Source organism: Misgurnus anguillicaudatus, chromosome 7 (assembly GCF_027580225.2).
Source record: "Misgurnus anguillicaudatus chromosome 7, ASM2758022v2, whole genome shotgun sequence".
NCBI classification, from domain to species: Eukaryota; Metazoa; Chordata; class Actinopteri; order Cypriniformes; family Cobitidae; genus Misgurnus; species Misgurnus anguillicaudatus.
The window spans coordinates 40,247,034-40,263,275 of NC_073343.2; the positions used below are offsets into that span (position 1 = coordinate 40,247,034).

At 38.3% G+C, this 16,242-nt stretch overlaps 1 protein-coding gene across 1 annotated transcript; it reads left to right on the top strand.

Moving 5' to 3' along the window:
* The first annotated feature begins 6,848 nt into the window (after positions 1-6,848).
* Positions 6,849-16,001, top strand: LOC129417954 (sterile alpha motif domain-containing protein 9-like). Its single transcript, XM_055172853.2, has 3 exons — positions 6,849-7,511; positions 12,688-12,748; positions 13,170-16,001. Exons 2-3 carry the CDS (start codon positions 12,722-12,724, stop codon positions 15,909-15,911), a joined length of 2,769 nt encoding a protein of 922 aa, XP_055028828.2. The 5' UTR covers positions 6,849-7,511; positions 12,688-12,721; the 3' UTR covers positions 15,912-16,001.
* Positions 16,002-16,242: the final 241 nt, after the last annotated feature.

The window sequence follows — 16,242 nt, forward strand, 5'->3', positions numbered from 1 at the left end:
AAGCCATCACAAGCAGGTGTGATTCATCAGGAAGTGCGTTTCTGCAGTGAGAGGTTTTCAAAGTGCATAAGAACCATCACACTTAAAAGGTCAAAGCTATTTTGTATGACCAAAGAAAAGATTTCTGATTGGAAAATGTATTTACTTTAAAGTACATATTGCTTTATCTGAAGTTACCAGGATTATCATTTTAACATGGTCACGACTTTAAGACACACGGACATAAAAGATGCTGCTGGTTTTACGCTTAGTGCAGACACTGCCCATTCCTAAATGATGGCACGTGTGAAAGGCCTCTCGGCGGGTTACTCTGACATTAGACTGAGTTAATGATGTGTGAAACGTCAGTTATTGTGCCCTGTGGTCCAACGCCGCTGCTCTCTCACCGTCCTCACAGTAGTGGGTCATTTTAATCACAAGATGTGGCGCTTGACTAACAGGCTCACATTTCACACCCCACACAGGAAAAGTTACATAGCTTCAGACACATTCACAGCCTGACCTTGCATTATGAAAAACCTTGTGCAGTGCTTGGATATATCCAAAACACACACAAAAAGATTTTGATGAACTCGTGCAGGTTCTGAACAGCATGAGGGGAAGTAAACAATGACAGAATTTTAATTTTTGCATGAACTTTCGCTTTAATGTTAGGGGTGCATGCTCGAATGAAGCTCAATTATTTTGATAATTCTGTCCTTTCTAGTAGCCATCATTACTTTAGTTATATTACCTCACATCCATTTTAGCTCCAACCACAAAATTGCTTGTACATATAAACTAGATGATAACAGATGCATCGGCTGCCCAATTCAGAAGTCAGTGCACTGTTCAGGGTGTCAGTCATTTTAAGGGCTGTCTTGATAATAAAATCCATTTGGTGCACTGAAACATTCACAGTGCACAACAAAAACCCTTGTTGATCGTGACAGTTTCTCTTAGATCGAAAAATTTGACAAGCCAACCCAATAAACATCATGAAACATGATTTACTTTTTAACAAACAAACCTCTTATTATATTTTATGTATACGCACATTGCCAGACAGGTAAGGAACATTAAAAAAATGCTCTTTAAATGACACAGGGGCAGTACCCTTTGATAAATTACACCCTTGCGCCTAAAAAGTCTCGTAAGTACCTGAAAGGCAGAGGCGCCATGCCCATGTGCCCCCTCAGTTTTTTAAGCCAAACCTCCAAATCAAAGAAACCATTAATCTGTTACTTGTCTTTTTATCTGTTTAATATGCACAATATTATCAGTTTTGTGCAGCAACCTTGTCACTTTGAGAGATTTTCGTTGTGTTGATAAGGTTTTGATCCTTAGGAAGCTGCTGCAGATGCAATGTGTTTGCGTGGTTTATGGTAAAAAAAAACACACATTATTTTTCACATATACCGTACATTTTTGTAGCTCCAGATCTCCATCTCTTCCTGAAACGCACTGATTTTGTACAAAACTCATCCATTTGAAAAGTGTTATGTCCCTGATCAGCTAATCTGTACGTTGTGATTGGCCTGAATACCTCTGACGTCAGCAGGAAATGTGACGCTCCTTACCATGTTTAAAAGATTCGCTCACAATCCAATGCTAACAGGAGTTAAAGGTGCTCTAAGCGAATTCATGCGTTTTAGACCATAAAACATTTTTTGTTACGTACAGCAAACATCTCACTATCTGTTTGCTACCTGACCACTGATCAAACTGTAAAAAAACGTGATCTCTGTAGACAGCCCAGGCTTCACAAACGGCAATAACAACACAGTGGCCAAACCTAGCACCACGAAACATAGCAAAGTGTTCCAGCCAATAAACGACAAGAAGGATTTGGGGGTGGGGGTTGGGCGCGTTCATTAAAGCACAGAAGGGAGGGGGAGGAGTTAGCTACGCTCTGTTTGTTTGAAAACAGTTCAAACATCAACAACAAATGACGTCGCACAGATTCGCTTAGAACGCCTTTAACTGTGAGTCTGAATTGGGAGAAATTATGATAATGTCAGTCTTTACTACATCACCAATCCCAGGAAGTAAACTGTTGCCTACAATTCGTGTGTTTGCTGTAGTCCACGAAAAGAGATTTGCGTCATTGTTTACTTTGGGATTTGTACCTTTTGCATATAATTAACATGTACTAATACACACTTACACACCAAAGGAAATGTAAAATCGTGAATTGGATAATTGGTGTTCTTTAAAACGACTTCAGAAATGGTCAAAACATTTCCAAACCCCAGTACGGTAATGTGCAGTTAACCTGTGCTGTGTAGAAAATATATGGTTCAAAATGTGACGGTCTCAATGTTATATTAGTATATTTCTGGATTCATCTTGGTACAACGCCAGAGTTCACAGTGGCGCGGCATCACATACTCACAGTCACATATGAGGTAAAAATTTTGTGCAAAAATGCGTTCCTCTACGGAGCCCCTAAGGGGTTAAAGTTTCACGTGCAACTTTCACTTTCACATACGCACGCGTTAGATTCACGTGCGCACGCCAAGTTTCACGCGAGCTTTAAGAAAATTCTGCATATGACGGTTTTGCGTGAGCACATGAAACTAAACTTTTTTTACTCTGTGTTCCTTTAATAATTTAAAGGAAATAAACAAAAAGTTGAAAATAAACAAAAAGTGTTAGAGCATTATTGCTTTTGCAGTGTTGAACATTAAAATAATTGCTTATGTCATTTCATTGTTTATATACTTTATGGATTTAAAATGACATTAATTTTAGTGCTGGGCAAAGATTAATCGCGATTAATCGCATTCAAAATAAAAGTGATTTTTTGCATAATATATGTGCGTGTACTGTGTCTAATTATTGTGTATATTTAACCACACACACATTCATATATTCATTTCAGAATTGTTTTACTTATATATAATTTTTTAAAATTTATTTTTAATATAGAATATACAAAAATATAAATAAATATATATAAACACGTAAATGTTTCTTAAATACATACATGAATGTGTGTGTATTTATTTATACATAATAATTACACACAGCACATGCTCATATATTATGCCAAAAATCACTTTTATTTTGTATGCGATTAATCTTTGCCCATGCAGCACTAATTAATTTTATAACATATTGCAGTTGTTGTGAAAATACATTAATGGCACAATTAAACAAGTCATTAAACAGAACAATATAAACAAAAAATGCCATTTCAGTTGTAAATATGGTGCCAATATGTCATTATTAATATACCATAAGTATTTGACATAAAAGTTAGTCTACACATTTATTTTGGTGGTTTTTACATGAAGACATGGTGGCTCAGATTGTTAGAAATGTATGTGGGAGTGCCAAGGAAATGACTGAATGCTCTATAATATTTTTCTTATGTCGGTTTATGAACAAATTTCTGTAAGCTGTGCACACCATGTCCCTTTTAAAAATTATGCATGACACCCCTGTCAATTTTGGTACCAAATGTATACATAAATGTACCTAAATGGTAAAAGCTTTTGAACAATGGCTTGGGAACATTTCTTGACCATTTTGACTGACAGTAAGCCCAATCTTCTTAACATTTAAATGTAACAAAGTCACACTGATACATAACAGAATAATCTTAAGGAGTCACATCACAAGAAAATAAGTCATCATTGTCCCATCATTGTGTAGTAACCCAGAGTCCTTACCAGGTTTAGTCAAACACTGTGTTTGCAGGCACCGGTCATCCATATTGGCTTCAAACATGTTTCTTCTTAAATGTTTAGTATGTATCGTTACAACTGTTGGGTAAACGCAACCAAATCACACATAAATACATTAAAGTCAACCTAAATTGACCCTATTCATGTCATTTACACACTTGTACTTCTCTGTCTCAGTCTTATTGATTCTTTGCATGTGATCAACGTGTGTTCAGTGAGCCGTGTCTATTTCCCCTGGGGGTTTCATAGTAAACACTTTAATATGGATTCTTATAGCAATCTCAAAATAACCTACGCCTCCTCTACAGCTCAGTGGTAGAGCAAATGGGTTTGAAGCCCAATGGCTCTCCTGAAGTGGTTTATGTCCTCAGGGTAACATTATGTTGACCCTGGGACAACATTTCAATCAATCAAGACTGTAAAAAAATTGTTATATCAATTTATATTTTTGTTTTACTTTAATTTATTCAATAAAATTGAATAATTGCAATTTGTTTCATATTTTATGTCAACTCATCATGAAACTTGCATAACCAATTCGATTAAATTTGCATGCAACATTACAGCATTTTTTTTTACAGCGCAGGGAACACACATAATGATAAAATAATTGCAATGCACTGTAAGTTGCTTTGGATAAAAGCGTCTGCCAAATGCATAAATGTAAATATATCCCTAGTCTCCTCTTCTTGAAAGGTGTGTCTCTGTGTATAATTTGGCCAGTCAGGGGGAAACTATAAAACTCATGCACCACTGAAGTCTTTCCTCAAGCCACAAAATAATCAACACTGCATTAATCCAACATCCCAGCGCTCCACTTGAGCTTTTACTCCTTCCTGTTTGGTAGGAAGCCAGTCCTCAAACTGGCAGCAGATATAGAGCTGTGAGAGGAACTTTACATAACGCCCCATCAGACGGGTCGCATATCTGTTATGATATTTTACTCAATGTTTCTTCAGGGCTGTTTTATTTCTGGTTATGTTGTTAGAAGATGAGCTGGAGAATGTTGTTACTTTAGTTATTGAATCCACATCAATCGCTCGGGACTCACTCAATGACACAAAATGACGAAATTTTCTGCGTCTGATCTGTCCGTAGTCCTTCCCAACAGGCAGGAAAAATCTTTGCGCTGGAAGTTCATACAATATTCATGACATTGCCCTTAAAGCAAACGAAATGAATGTAGCCAGACACAAAGTTTAAGAGTAAAGGTTGATGTTAATTTGTTTTGTGGTGTCTCAGGTGGGATCTTCATTGCTGTTGTTAATCCGGCTCGCTGAAATTAAAGTTTGATCCGTGAAAGCCCAAAGGGCAATTCTGTTTGTACTCAAGGCACGAATATTTACCAGCCACCCCTTCATAAAGAGCAAAAAGCTGCAAAAAGCTAAAAACAAAGATCTTATTCTGAAATTTCAGTTTCAAATATTTTGAAGCAATAGCCATGTGTGCTGAACGTGGCAAATATTATGTTAACTCCCTGGGGTCGACCGCAACCTCTTTATTTTTCAATCCTCAAACTTCTTTCAAACAACAGGCGATGGAGTAATGGCATCTGTAAACAAACACAAACGAACAAACATAAACAAACAAAGTATTGATCCCTTGCTAATGTGTATACACTCACCTAAAGGATTATAAGGAACACATGTTCAATTTCTCATTAATGCAATTATCTAATGAACCAATCACATGTCAGTTGCTTCAATGCATTTAGGGGTGTGGTCCTGGTCAAGACAATCTCCTGAACTCCAAACGTAATGTCAGAATGGGAAAGAAAGGTGATTTAAGCAATCTTGAGCGTGGCATGGCTGTTGGTGCCAAACGGGCCGGTCTGAGTATTTCACAATCTGCTCAGTTACTGGGATTTTCACGCACAACCATTTCTAGGGTTTACAAAGAATGGTGTGAAAAGGGAAAAACATCCAGTATGCAGCAGTCATGTGGGCAAAAACGCCTTGTTGATGCTAGAGGTCAGAGGAGAATGGGCCAACTAATTCAAGCTGATAGAAGAGCAACTTGAAATAACCACTCGTTACAACCGAGGTATGCAGCAAAGCATTTGTGAAGCCACAACACGCACAACCTTAATGCGGATGGGCTACAACAGCAGAAGACCCCACCGGGTACCACTCATCTCCACTACAAATAGAAAAAAGAGGCTACAATTTGCACGAGCTCACCAAAATTGGACAGTTGGAGACTGAAAAAATGTTGCCTGGTCTGATGAGTCTCGATTTCTGTTGAGACATTCAGATGGTGGAGTCAGAATTTGGTGTTAACAGAATGAGAATATGCATCCATCATGCCTTGTTACCACTGTCCAGGCTGGTGGTGGTGGTGTAATAATGTGGGGGATGTTTTCTTGGCACACTTTAGGCCCCTGAGTGCCAACCGGGATTCGATTAAATGCCAAAGCCTACCTGAGCATTGTTTCTGACCATATCCATCTCTTTATGACCACCATGTACTCATCCCCACGGTTACCACAAACATTGCTCAGGTGCCTATTTTTAAGACATTTGAAAAGTTAGGTGTGCGGTTTACAGAAAAATAATCAACACCCATAGAACATTTCTCAGCCAATCAGAATGCAGCATTCAAGAGACCCGTGGTATAATTTGTTATAATTTGCCTTTGTTATAAGTATACCTTATAGAAATCATGGTTTTACTACAGAAAATGTATAGTTTCCTATTACATTTCTGCATAAAGGGCTCATTGTGGGGCTCAGTATGCGTCTCATTATGCAAGTCTTTGTTTCATCAGGTGTCAATCACAGATTATTCAGGAGCTTTCACGTCTTCTCGCATATAGCTTATGGCTTTTGCCATTGTTATGTTTTTAAGCAACTAAAAGCACAAATGTCCGTGCTGGTCAAAACTGCTCAAGGATGCCAAATCACCCAGGGACCCCAGAGGGTTAATAATATATGGGGCGTTGTAACCTGTTGGATGTAAAGTAAAATAATGACAGAATGCATTAGCAAACATGAACAATGATCAGTACTTCAGCAACTTTTATTCATCTTCATGTTAATTTCAGCATTTATTAATAATTTTTTTAAATAAAAAACTGTTAACATTAGTTAATGCACAATGAACAAACATGAACAATTGTATTGGCAAATTGGCATTAATGACACTAACATTAAATGACAAAAATTAATTAATGATGACTAAGTGACAAAAAATACTTTACGGCTCATTATTAGTTCATGTTAGCTAATGCATTTAATAATGTTTTCAACGCTATGTAGCCAGACATTAAATGTTATTTTTAAGTCTTAGGAAAATAGGAACAGGAATTATGACTAGTACAGCCAGGTATTTACTGCTAAAACAACTTGCCATAAACTGTTCTGTTTTCGTAAAGAAAACTTTCCTGGCTAAGCTAACCAAAAACAAACCTTGAAAAACAAACATTCTGTAAACCATCAACTAACGTTAGGAGAACGTTTTGAGAAAAAATAACGTTATAGGGTAACGGTTTAAGAACCAAAAATTGTTAGCTGGGTATGGGTCGTATATTAAATAGTCAAAAAGTCTTATAGGAACAGGAATTACGACTAGTAAAGCCACATGTATTTAATGCTTAAACAACTTCCCATAAAAACAGCAGCATTCTCTCTCTGAGGGGCGTCATGAATCAGGAGAGCTTGTTGACAGACACGGAAATTCTGTGGAATTCAACCAGACGACGACTTTTCTTCCACGTCTGAACTCGACCTGCTAAACTGTTTTTAGTTAAATGTGCCGTATGCATCAGATTTATACATTTAGCCAGGTATAAAAAATAACTTTGAGTTCATATCATAATCCAACAAGGACACTTGACATCAAGGTAAATATATTACATATTATACATATTATACACTACTAATGCATTTAATAATGTTAACAAATACAACGCTGTTCTTCTAGTGAGTCTAAATTTTTCATATTAAAAAAATAAAAAATTAAGTTTTCTGAATGACTAATTCGTTTTTCAAAACTACTCATATTGACATCCACGTATACAGTTAAGGTTGGACAGTTTAGTGTATAGTTTACTAAGTTTAGTGAAAATGACGGAGATTGACTCAAGCGGCAAGGGCGCGGCCGCGCGGGTGCAGAATTCACAGTGTTGCCAGATCCCATTGTTAAAATCCTCTTTAGACGGTGTTTTAGTAATTAATGTGACACTTTGGGATATCTATAAAGTGATAATTAAGTGTAGGTAAGTGTTATCAATATCTATGATTTATTTCTAAAAGACAAGGTTTGAACTTACTTTGTTCTTTATGGCCTATTATTTTTGTTCGTTTTTCGTACTAATATCTGGCAACACTGGGTGACTAGCACCTAAACTGAACTGACATGTTATTAAATCGGTAAGACAAAAAGCAGTAATCCTCATGATTGTGTCCATAAGAGTATCAACACTATCAAAAAGAGAAAATAACTCTGGTAAAAAGATGTAAAACAATATGGTTTAAATGAAATATATCAAATATATTAACACCCCAACATTAACGTTAAAGCTATAATCTCAACAGAACATAAGCATTAAGAATTCTGTTATTTCATTCAATTTAGTAGTTAACCTTTAACAAAGTCATCCTGAAAACATTCATAAAAGCACTTAACAAAGTTCTTGTTTAGTATTTTGTAAAGTTCTTGTTCTTATAATAATGCTTATTAAAATTATTACAATTATAAGCATTGCTGCATGAAAAATAAATAAATAATCCATGCTTAGTAAACAGTCCCAGTCCACCCCCAATAGTAGGCGTTGCTTGCCATTGCAATCTAAAGCTATGTTTATACTCGCCGTGTCCGCACGGAAAATGACGTCAACGCAGAGTGGGCGGTCGTGCGTGTTGGGTGCGTGAGACCCCATTTCGCATGGAGCATTTTTTGTAACTGTGCGCGCGTCTCCGCATCCGAAAATGACCGTACTCGAAACGATTCTGTCCGAGCAGGCAAGCCTGTGAAGTATCTCTTTGATCAATCCAAGCAAAACAATGTATATATTTATCTGACACTCTGGAAGTAAGGTATGGAAACTTTGCAGTTTAAAACACGAATTCTTTTACATGATTCAGAATGTTTGGCTTATATTTGTTTTGAATGAACCACTGGACGAGGAATAAAATACAAACCTTAAGATGTCTGTGCTGTTTGTTTAGTAAAAACGTTAATGAAATGATAATGTTTAATAAAGACATATTTAAGAGATTGTTGTTTTATTCATGTTCTCATATTTATATATCAAGCTCTAATGTTACTGGGTTGTTCCTGCGGACAACGACTTCTATTCTCTTTTTTGTGTTTGTTTTTGACTTGATTGCTCGAGTCGCCCCCTGGCGGTTCAAAAAATAGTGCAACAGCGAGCGCGTCAACTATAAACGTCCGTTTGGTGAGACGCGCGCGTTCAGCGAGACTTGCGTTGCGGACCAAAGCGCGAGTATAAACGAAGCTTTAGCCGCGCGTCCCTGCGCATCACTCGCGGATATTCGAAAATGAGTAAAGAGGCGGGACGTGGGTAAGCTGAGGTGACTGGTTGCTGAAACCACGCCTGCCTAGCTCGACTCTAGTGACAGCAGTGGCCGTTCAACTGTCACTCAAGTGGCCACACCCTTAATTATGCAGAACTTTAAAGCTTAAAGGCGGAGTCCACGATGTTTGAAAAACGCGTTGGAAAAGGAGACGGGCCGACTACCAAAACACACTAATAGCCAATCAAATCAAATGCCGGGTTGCGTATGTGTGGGGCGGGTCTATCCACAGAAGGTCCAGATTCTATTGGGGTAGGGGCGTGTTTGTTTAGGTGATTTCAAATATCAACATTGGCTTTCAAACATCATGGACTCCGCCTTTAACATAATTTAAACGGATGAGTTAACCCTCCCCCACAGTTGTCATGAAGGGTTAAATTAGCTATATAGACCATAAAAAAATTTGTACCAAGCTTAAAACATTTTTATTCCCTCTTAACATAGGGGTCTATGGGAATAGACTCCATTTTGGAGCCAGCCTCAAGCGACCAGTCGATGAATTTTCACTACCGTATTGGCTTCATCAGAGAGATCGGAAGGATTTGAGTAGATTTTACGAACATACTTTACAAAAAACAATACTGGTGTGCATCTTCAGACAAAACAATGGCACAAATATATATTAAAATTTGTCAGGGTAAGATGTTTTTAAACGAAGGCAGCTCAAACATGCATTTTAGTTTGGAACTAAACCCTGTCCGCGAAACCGCCCCAAAATGTTATTTTTAAGCCGAAGCACAAGACACAAAAATGAATGAATGATGAATGCATGTCTCTGTGAGAGGATTGATATAGTATAAGAGCATGCACGCCGCCGGCACATCTGAACATTATTCAAGTGTGCGCTGCTATCATGGCCTAATACATCACCTCCACCTTCCTGTGTCTGTTGCCATAGTAAACCCATTCTTCCATCACCAAAACACATGCAAAACACAAAACCGTTCCACTTTCAAACCACGAGCTTCAGCCGTCTCTATGGCAATGCCTGTTAGAAGGCACCTTTGATACTTTGAGTTTTGTGCGGCAACTGCACGAAACAATGACTGTGTTTGACATTCTAATCGGTAAAATGGCGCATTGAGCGCTCACAAAGAAAGCATCCATATCTCACGCAGACACTAAGCCCTTAGCAAACACAGAAGTGTAAATGCCTGATTAACCCACTAACACCTTTAGTGAAGACAGAGAGGTGAGAGGGAAAATCTTGCAACATGTCACACATCCATGAGAAATCACTTGGAGGGCGAGACTTCAACATCTGCTACACCATTTATTTTCATTTGGCCCCCCATTGTACAGAAAAATATTTTCAAGTCCACCCCAATACATGCATCCCTAAAGACACTGGCAGATATATCCTTTGCTTGCAAACTCCTTAAAGAATGTATTTAAAACATTGTAATTAATACAGTACTGCAACTTCAACCATCAACCATTACACTGAGATAATATTACTGTGTAAAATTAATGTATACCATGTTAGCCAGAGATCCTTGAATTATTGCCTGGCTGCCAAACCTCTTTTCACAGTGGTGATCTATGTATACATCACCCCTCGTCTTTTGGAAATCAAAACATTTTTATTTTCCACAAGGTTTTAGTCCAGAAGTCAGTTTAGCCACTAGCCAGACCGATAAACACATACAAACCGAAAATTAACTTCCGGCCAGCTGCGTAACCATGGTAATGCACGTGCATCCGGTAAAACAAGGTTCATATGCGTGGTTTGAAAAAACGCAACATACTTTCGAAGCTATGCTTACCACGCCCTCCTTTTAATAACTCCGCACTACTGTCCATTTGGGAACCACTGTGCTAACCATAGAAGAGGAAAAAAGTGCACTCTAAAATGCTGGGTTGTTTCAATTCATGTTGGGTGAAACATGGTCAAGCACAACCACTGGGTTAAACCTATATAATGTTCGTATTTGACTCAACTTTATTTGACTTTAAAGGCGCTCTAAGCGAATTGACGCGTTTTAGACCGTAAAACATTTTTTGTTACACACAGCAAACATCTCCTCACTATCTGCTTGCTGCCTGTCCGCTGATCAAACTGTAAAAAACCGCGATCTCTGTAGACAGCTCAGGCTCGACAAACGGCAATATCAACATAGTGGCCAAACCTAGCACAACAAAACATAACAAAGTGTTCCAGCCAATAAACGACAAGAAGGATTTGGGGGTGGGGGTTGGGCGCGTTCATGAAAGGGAGAGGGAAGGGGAGGCGTTAGCTACGCTCCGTTAATTTGAAAACAGTTCAAACATCAACAGGAAGTGACGTCGCACATTATTCGCTTAGAGAGCCTTTAACAGTCTGGTTCATATAAACCCAGCAGCTGGATTTGTTCATATTTTTCCCAACAATGGGTTGAAACAACTCAGGATTTTTATAGGGTGACATATATAAAAATCTTTGAAATACAAAAATTTTCAACATGATCTCATGGCAAGTTGTGTTATAGTCACAAATTTTTTTTAATTAATTTATTTGTGTCCCTGGCACGAAATTCAGCTTTTTTCGTGCCTTGAGCACGAATGTCTTTTTTGTGTCACTCGCACAAATTTCTATATATCGTTTTTCTTGTCCGTGGCACGACCTTCGTGTCATTTTATGTATTGTTTTCTATTTTTTTTTATTCTAACCCCAAGCAACAATGGTAAGAAAATAGGAATGAAACAATGAGAAAACAATACATAGATGACATGTAAAAGAAGGTCGTGCCACATACACGAAGGAATATTTATGGAAATTTGTGCGGGTGGCACGAAAAAAAGCAGAATTTTGTGCTATGGACACAAATAAATTAATCTACTTTTTTGTGACTATAATACGACTTTCCGTGAGATCAGTCTAAAAATTTTAGAATCTAAATTCTAATAATATTCAACCCAGCGTTGGGTCAAAAAAAAAGGACAAACCCAGTTGGGTAGCTTTTAAACCCTTTCGTCTATAGTCATAGTTCTGATGTTTTTTGAAACTTAACACTTTAAATATTGTTGCCCAAGAGTTATAAAAACTCAAAGTAGTATGAGGAACAGAACAAGGTAAATTACACAATTTCTTTGAATGACCATTACTTATGACTATAAATTATGACTAGTACAGCCACAGGTACAGTATCATGCTAAAACATCTTGCAACAAAAACAGCACCTTGCTCTCTCTGAGGGGCATTATGTTGTCACGAGAGCTTTGCTTTTAGGCGTAACCTGACATGTAATTATTAATACATACATTTTTAAAATAAACAATCACATTGTTTAAGGTTCATTTTTGTTTTCCCCTTCTGTATAAAGGTCCAGATGGCATTCAAATGTTATAGAACCCAAAAACAACACTAGTGATATGAATAATCATTATTAATACTAAAAGTTAATTAGTGCTTAATATTATTAATATGAATATGAGAATTATAATTTGTTAGATTACACACTGTCTTGAAACCATGTTATTTTATTTTTTATTTTTTTACAGAAAGCTTTTTATCTGAAAAGTGTCTGGTTGCAATATGGAAACTTCAAAACCTCAAGTAGAGGTAAGTTTTTAATTTTTTTTACTTAACTACTTACACTCTAAAAAAACAAACGGTGCTATATAGAACCAAAACTGTTGCTTTGGATCGTAATCATAGAAGAACCGTTTTTAGTGCCATATAGCACCGGTGAAGCACCAGTGAAGCACCTGTGTAGAACCATATAGGTGCCATATAGAACCACTATAGCACCAAATATGGTTCTACATAGCACTATATGGTTCTACACAGGTGCTTCACTGGTGCTTCACCGGTGCTATATGGCACTAAAAACGGTTCTTCTATGATTACGAGCAAAGAACCACTTTTGGTGCTATATAGCACCGTTTTTTTTTAGAGTGTATAATACATTTTTATTGCACTAAGACTCTGGCATTTGCCATAGGATCAATGGCATGCTACTTTAAATGTGATTTTCTTACAGGGAGCTGAAGACAAGACAGACGTTTCATCTGAACACCACAGCATGAAGCCACACCCTTTCTGTAGATTTGATGCTACTCACGTGTACATAGAAAACAGCATTTTTGATGTAACGGAAACAGGTCCTATAGACCTCATACAACCATGCCATGAATACAAAGCATTCACTAATACACCAGAAGAAAAAAGAATGAAAAAATTTACTGATGAGGTCATTCGCTTTGCAGCAGCTTGTATGAACAGCCGCACAAATGGCACCATTCATTTCGGAGTGAAAGACGAACCGCATGGACAAATTCTGGGTGTAAGCATTCAGAAAACTGATAAGTTTGATACAGCTCTGTCACATGCTATCGAAGCACATTTTTCACCAGGTCATGTTCAGATAGCAAAGATCTGTATTAAACCCCCCCGATTTGTTGAAGTTCTCAAAGCTGACAAGACACCTGCAAAAAAATATGTAATCGAGGTAGATGTTGAGCCATCCTCTGTAGTCTGTAAAGACTATTTGTTTTACATTAGTGATCTGAACAAAGATGAGAAGAAGAAGAAATATGACAAGTCTTTCTTTATAAGAGACCGCGGCAGCAGCAGCACTCTTACAGGTAAGCCCTTGGAAAAGTATGAGAAAAATACCAAAGATATATCCCATCCATGCCAGTTAAGGAAGGAAGCTGAAGAGAAGCATCTCTCTGCTGTCAAAAACAGTGTGCATGGCTCTAAACTGTGTGATATGATAACAGGCGGGACCGGCTCTATGGACAAGTCAAACTATGAACGGTACATCGTGGTTGCTAACAAGTCCCATCCGACTCAACTGGAAAACCTGCGATTCCTTCTTCACATGAAACTGGCAGCTGTTTTGGATTTCGATCCAGAATCTGCTGAGCATGGCTTGAATACATTATTTAAGGAGAGAAAAACGGTCAGTGTTTACTCACCAACTCAGTATAAAACTGCAAGTGCGATTAAAGACAAGGCAAACACAAGCTGGGTTTTCTGTAATGGAGGCATCAATGGGGAAGAGCCCTCTGATGCTGATAAATGGTCAGTGGAGAAGGGATCTTCTGTGCGTGATGTTGTTTCTTTACTGTTCCAAACTGCTGTGGGGCATCCCAAGAAATTTCTTGTTATATTCTTGCTGTTAAGTGAGGTGAACGATGCCACAGACCCTTTACTTGAGATCTTCAGCATGTTTTTAGAGAAGCTCCAAAAACAAAATCAAATCTTATGCATCAGTGACAGTGAAACCAAATTCACCTTCTGGAAGAATCTTCTTAAGAACCGATATAATATTGAAATCTCGAGAAGCATTTTCGAGCTGAGTTTTGCTGAGGTCAATGACACTGTGCTCAGTTTGTTCTCAGAGAATCACAAATCAAGTCGCTTTCTGCCTTGTTTTGGTGGCGGTAGGGTTGTGCTCACAAAGACAACCGAGGAATCCTTAGATAAGCTGAGTGTTCTTTGTGTGAACCAATGTGAAGGAGAATGTCCAGACAGACGGCAAATCGAAGAGAGGTTTTACAAGGGGGAGAAGGTGTCTTGGTGGAACTTTTACTTCTCAGAGCAACCCGGGGCAACGGCATTCTTCAAACGTGACAAGTTTGACTACATCGTCAACACAATTATCCCAGACATTCAGAAGCAGAACAGAGCTTGTGTGTTTTTCAACATCCTCCATGAACCAGACTGCGGCGGCACTGCGTTAGCCATGCATGTCTTATGGAAACTCAAGGAAAAATTTCGTTGCACAATGCTGAAGGACACAGTGCTGAAGGACACAACCGATAACCTTACTACTGTAGCCAAACAGGTAGCGGACCTGCTAACATATGAGACAAAAGAGAAAGAAACACGACTTCCCGTTCTGCTCATGATCGATAACATCCTATGCCATCCTAACGTTTTGGAACTCCAAAATCAAATCGAGAAGGAATGTTTGAATCAGAACATTTTTTCCAAGTCCCCACAAGTCATAATTGTGAACTGCATGAGAGTTGAATCCTGTGAACAGACTGAAGGAACCGATGATGCAGTTGCTATTGGAAACCAATTATCCGAGAAAGAATACAAACAGATTGGGGACATGCTTAGGACGTATGCAAATGCTGAAACATTTTTGTTGCCTGCATTTCTGAGGTACAACTTTTCACCTGACCTCACTCAAAGTGTTGTAAAAAACACACTTAATGGATTCAACTTTCAACACAAGCCTGCTCAACTTTTTGCCATTCTTGTTCTCTTGGATGTTTACTGCAGGGATGCATCGATGTTAGTCTCTACATGTGAAGAGTTTCTTGGTCTGCACTCTGAATCAGGCAAAGTTGAAGATGGATTGAAGAAGTTTAACGTTCTTTTGAGAAGACGCACAGTTGCTTCCAAACCTCACTTGGAAGTCATGAAGGTTATTCACCCAGCTGTAGCCGAGTACTCTTTAAAAGAGCTTTCGGCTTCTCATTCTGTGACCAGGGCAGAAATTACGAACCTTCTGCTCACAACAGACTTATTTTATGACTCCGCTCTGGGAAGAAAACATTTTATGCAGTACATCCAAAGCATGTTGGTGAACAGGCAAAATTTAGCAAATGGTGAAGACTTTACTTTATCTCCTCTTATCCAACATATAAAAAGCGAGACTCCGGGCAGGGAAGGGACTGTTTTACTCAATGCCAAAAAGTGGTTTACGACGGATACAGCAATATTACAGTTCCTTGACAGTAACATCAACTTGGAAAGATCCTGAAATAGAACAAACTTTAAAAAATGTTTCAGTGTTTGTATCATTTGCCTTCTGCTCTTGATTGCTCTCACGACTAGTCTTTTGATTGCTGTGCTTGTTCAACCCAGTCTCACCCCATGTCGTCAATATTTGACGACACTTGACCATTCGTCAATATGTGACGCGGAGGGTATACCTTTCGCGTCATTTTTTGACGAACTGGGGACTTCAATACTATTACGTCCGTTGCATTCTCTTCTCCTATTTTCTTACCATTTTCGCGTCGGTTCAGGGTTAGATTTACATAATGACATCCCTACCCAAACCTAACTCTAACCCCAACGCCAGGTGACAA

Excerpts from the sequence above, each read along its gene's own strand:
- LOC129417954 (XM_055172853.2), top strand. The coding sequence starts at position 12,722 with ATGGAAACTTCAAAACCTCAAGTAGAG. Across the intron at positions 12,749-13,169 it reads CTTCAAAACCTCAAGTAGAG|GGAGCTGAAGACAAGACAGA; the intron begins GTAAGTTTTTAA and ends ATTTTCTTACAG.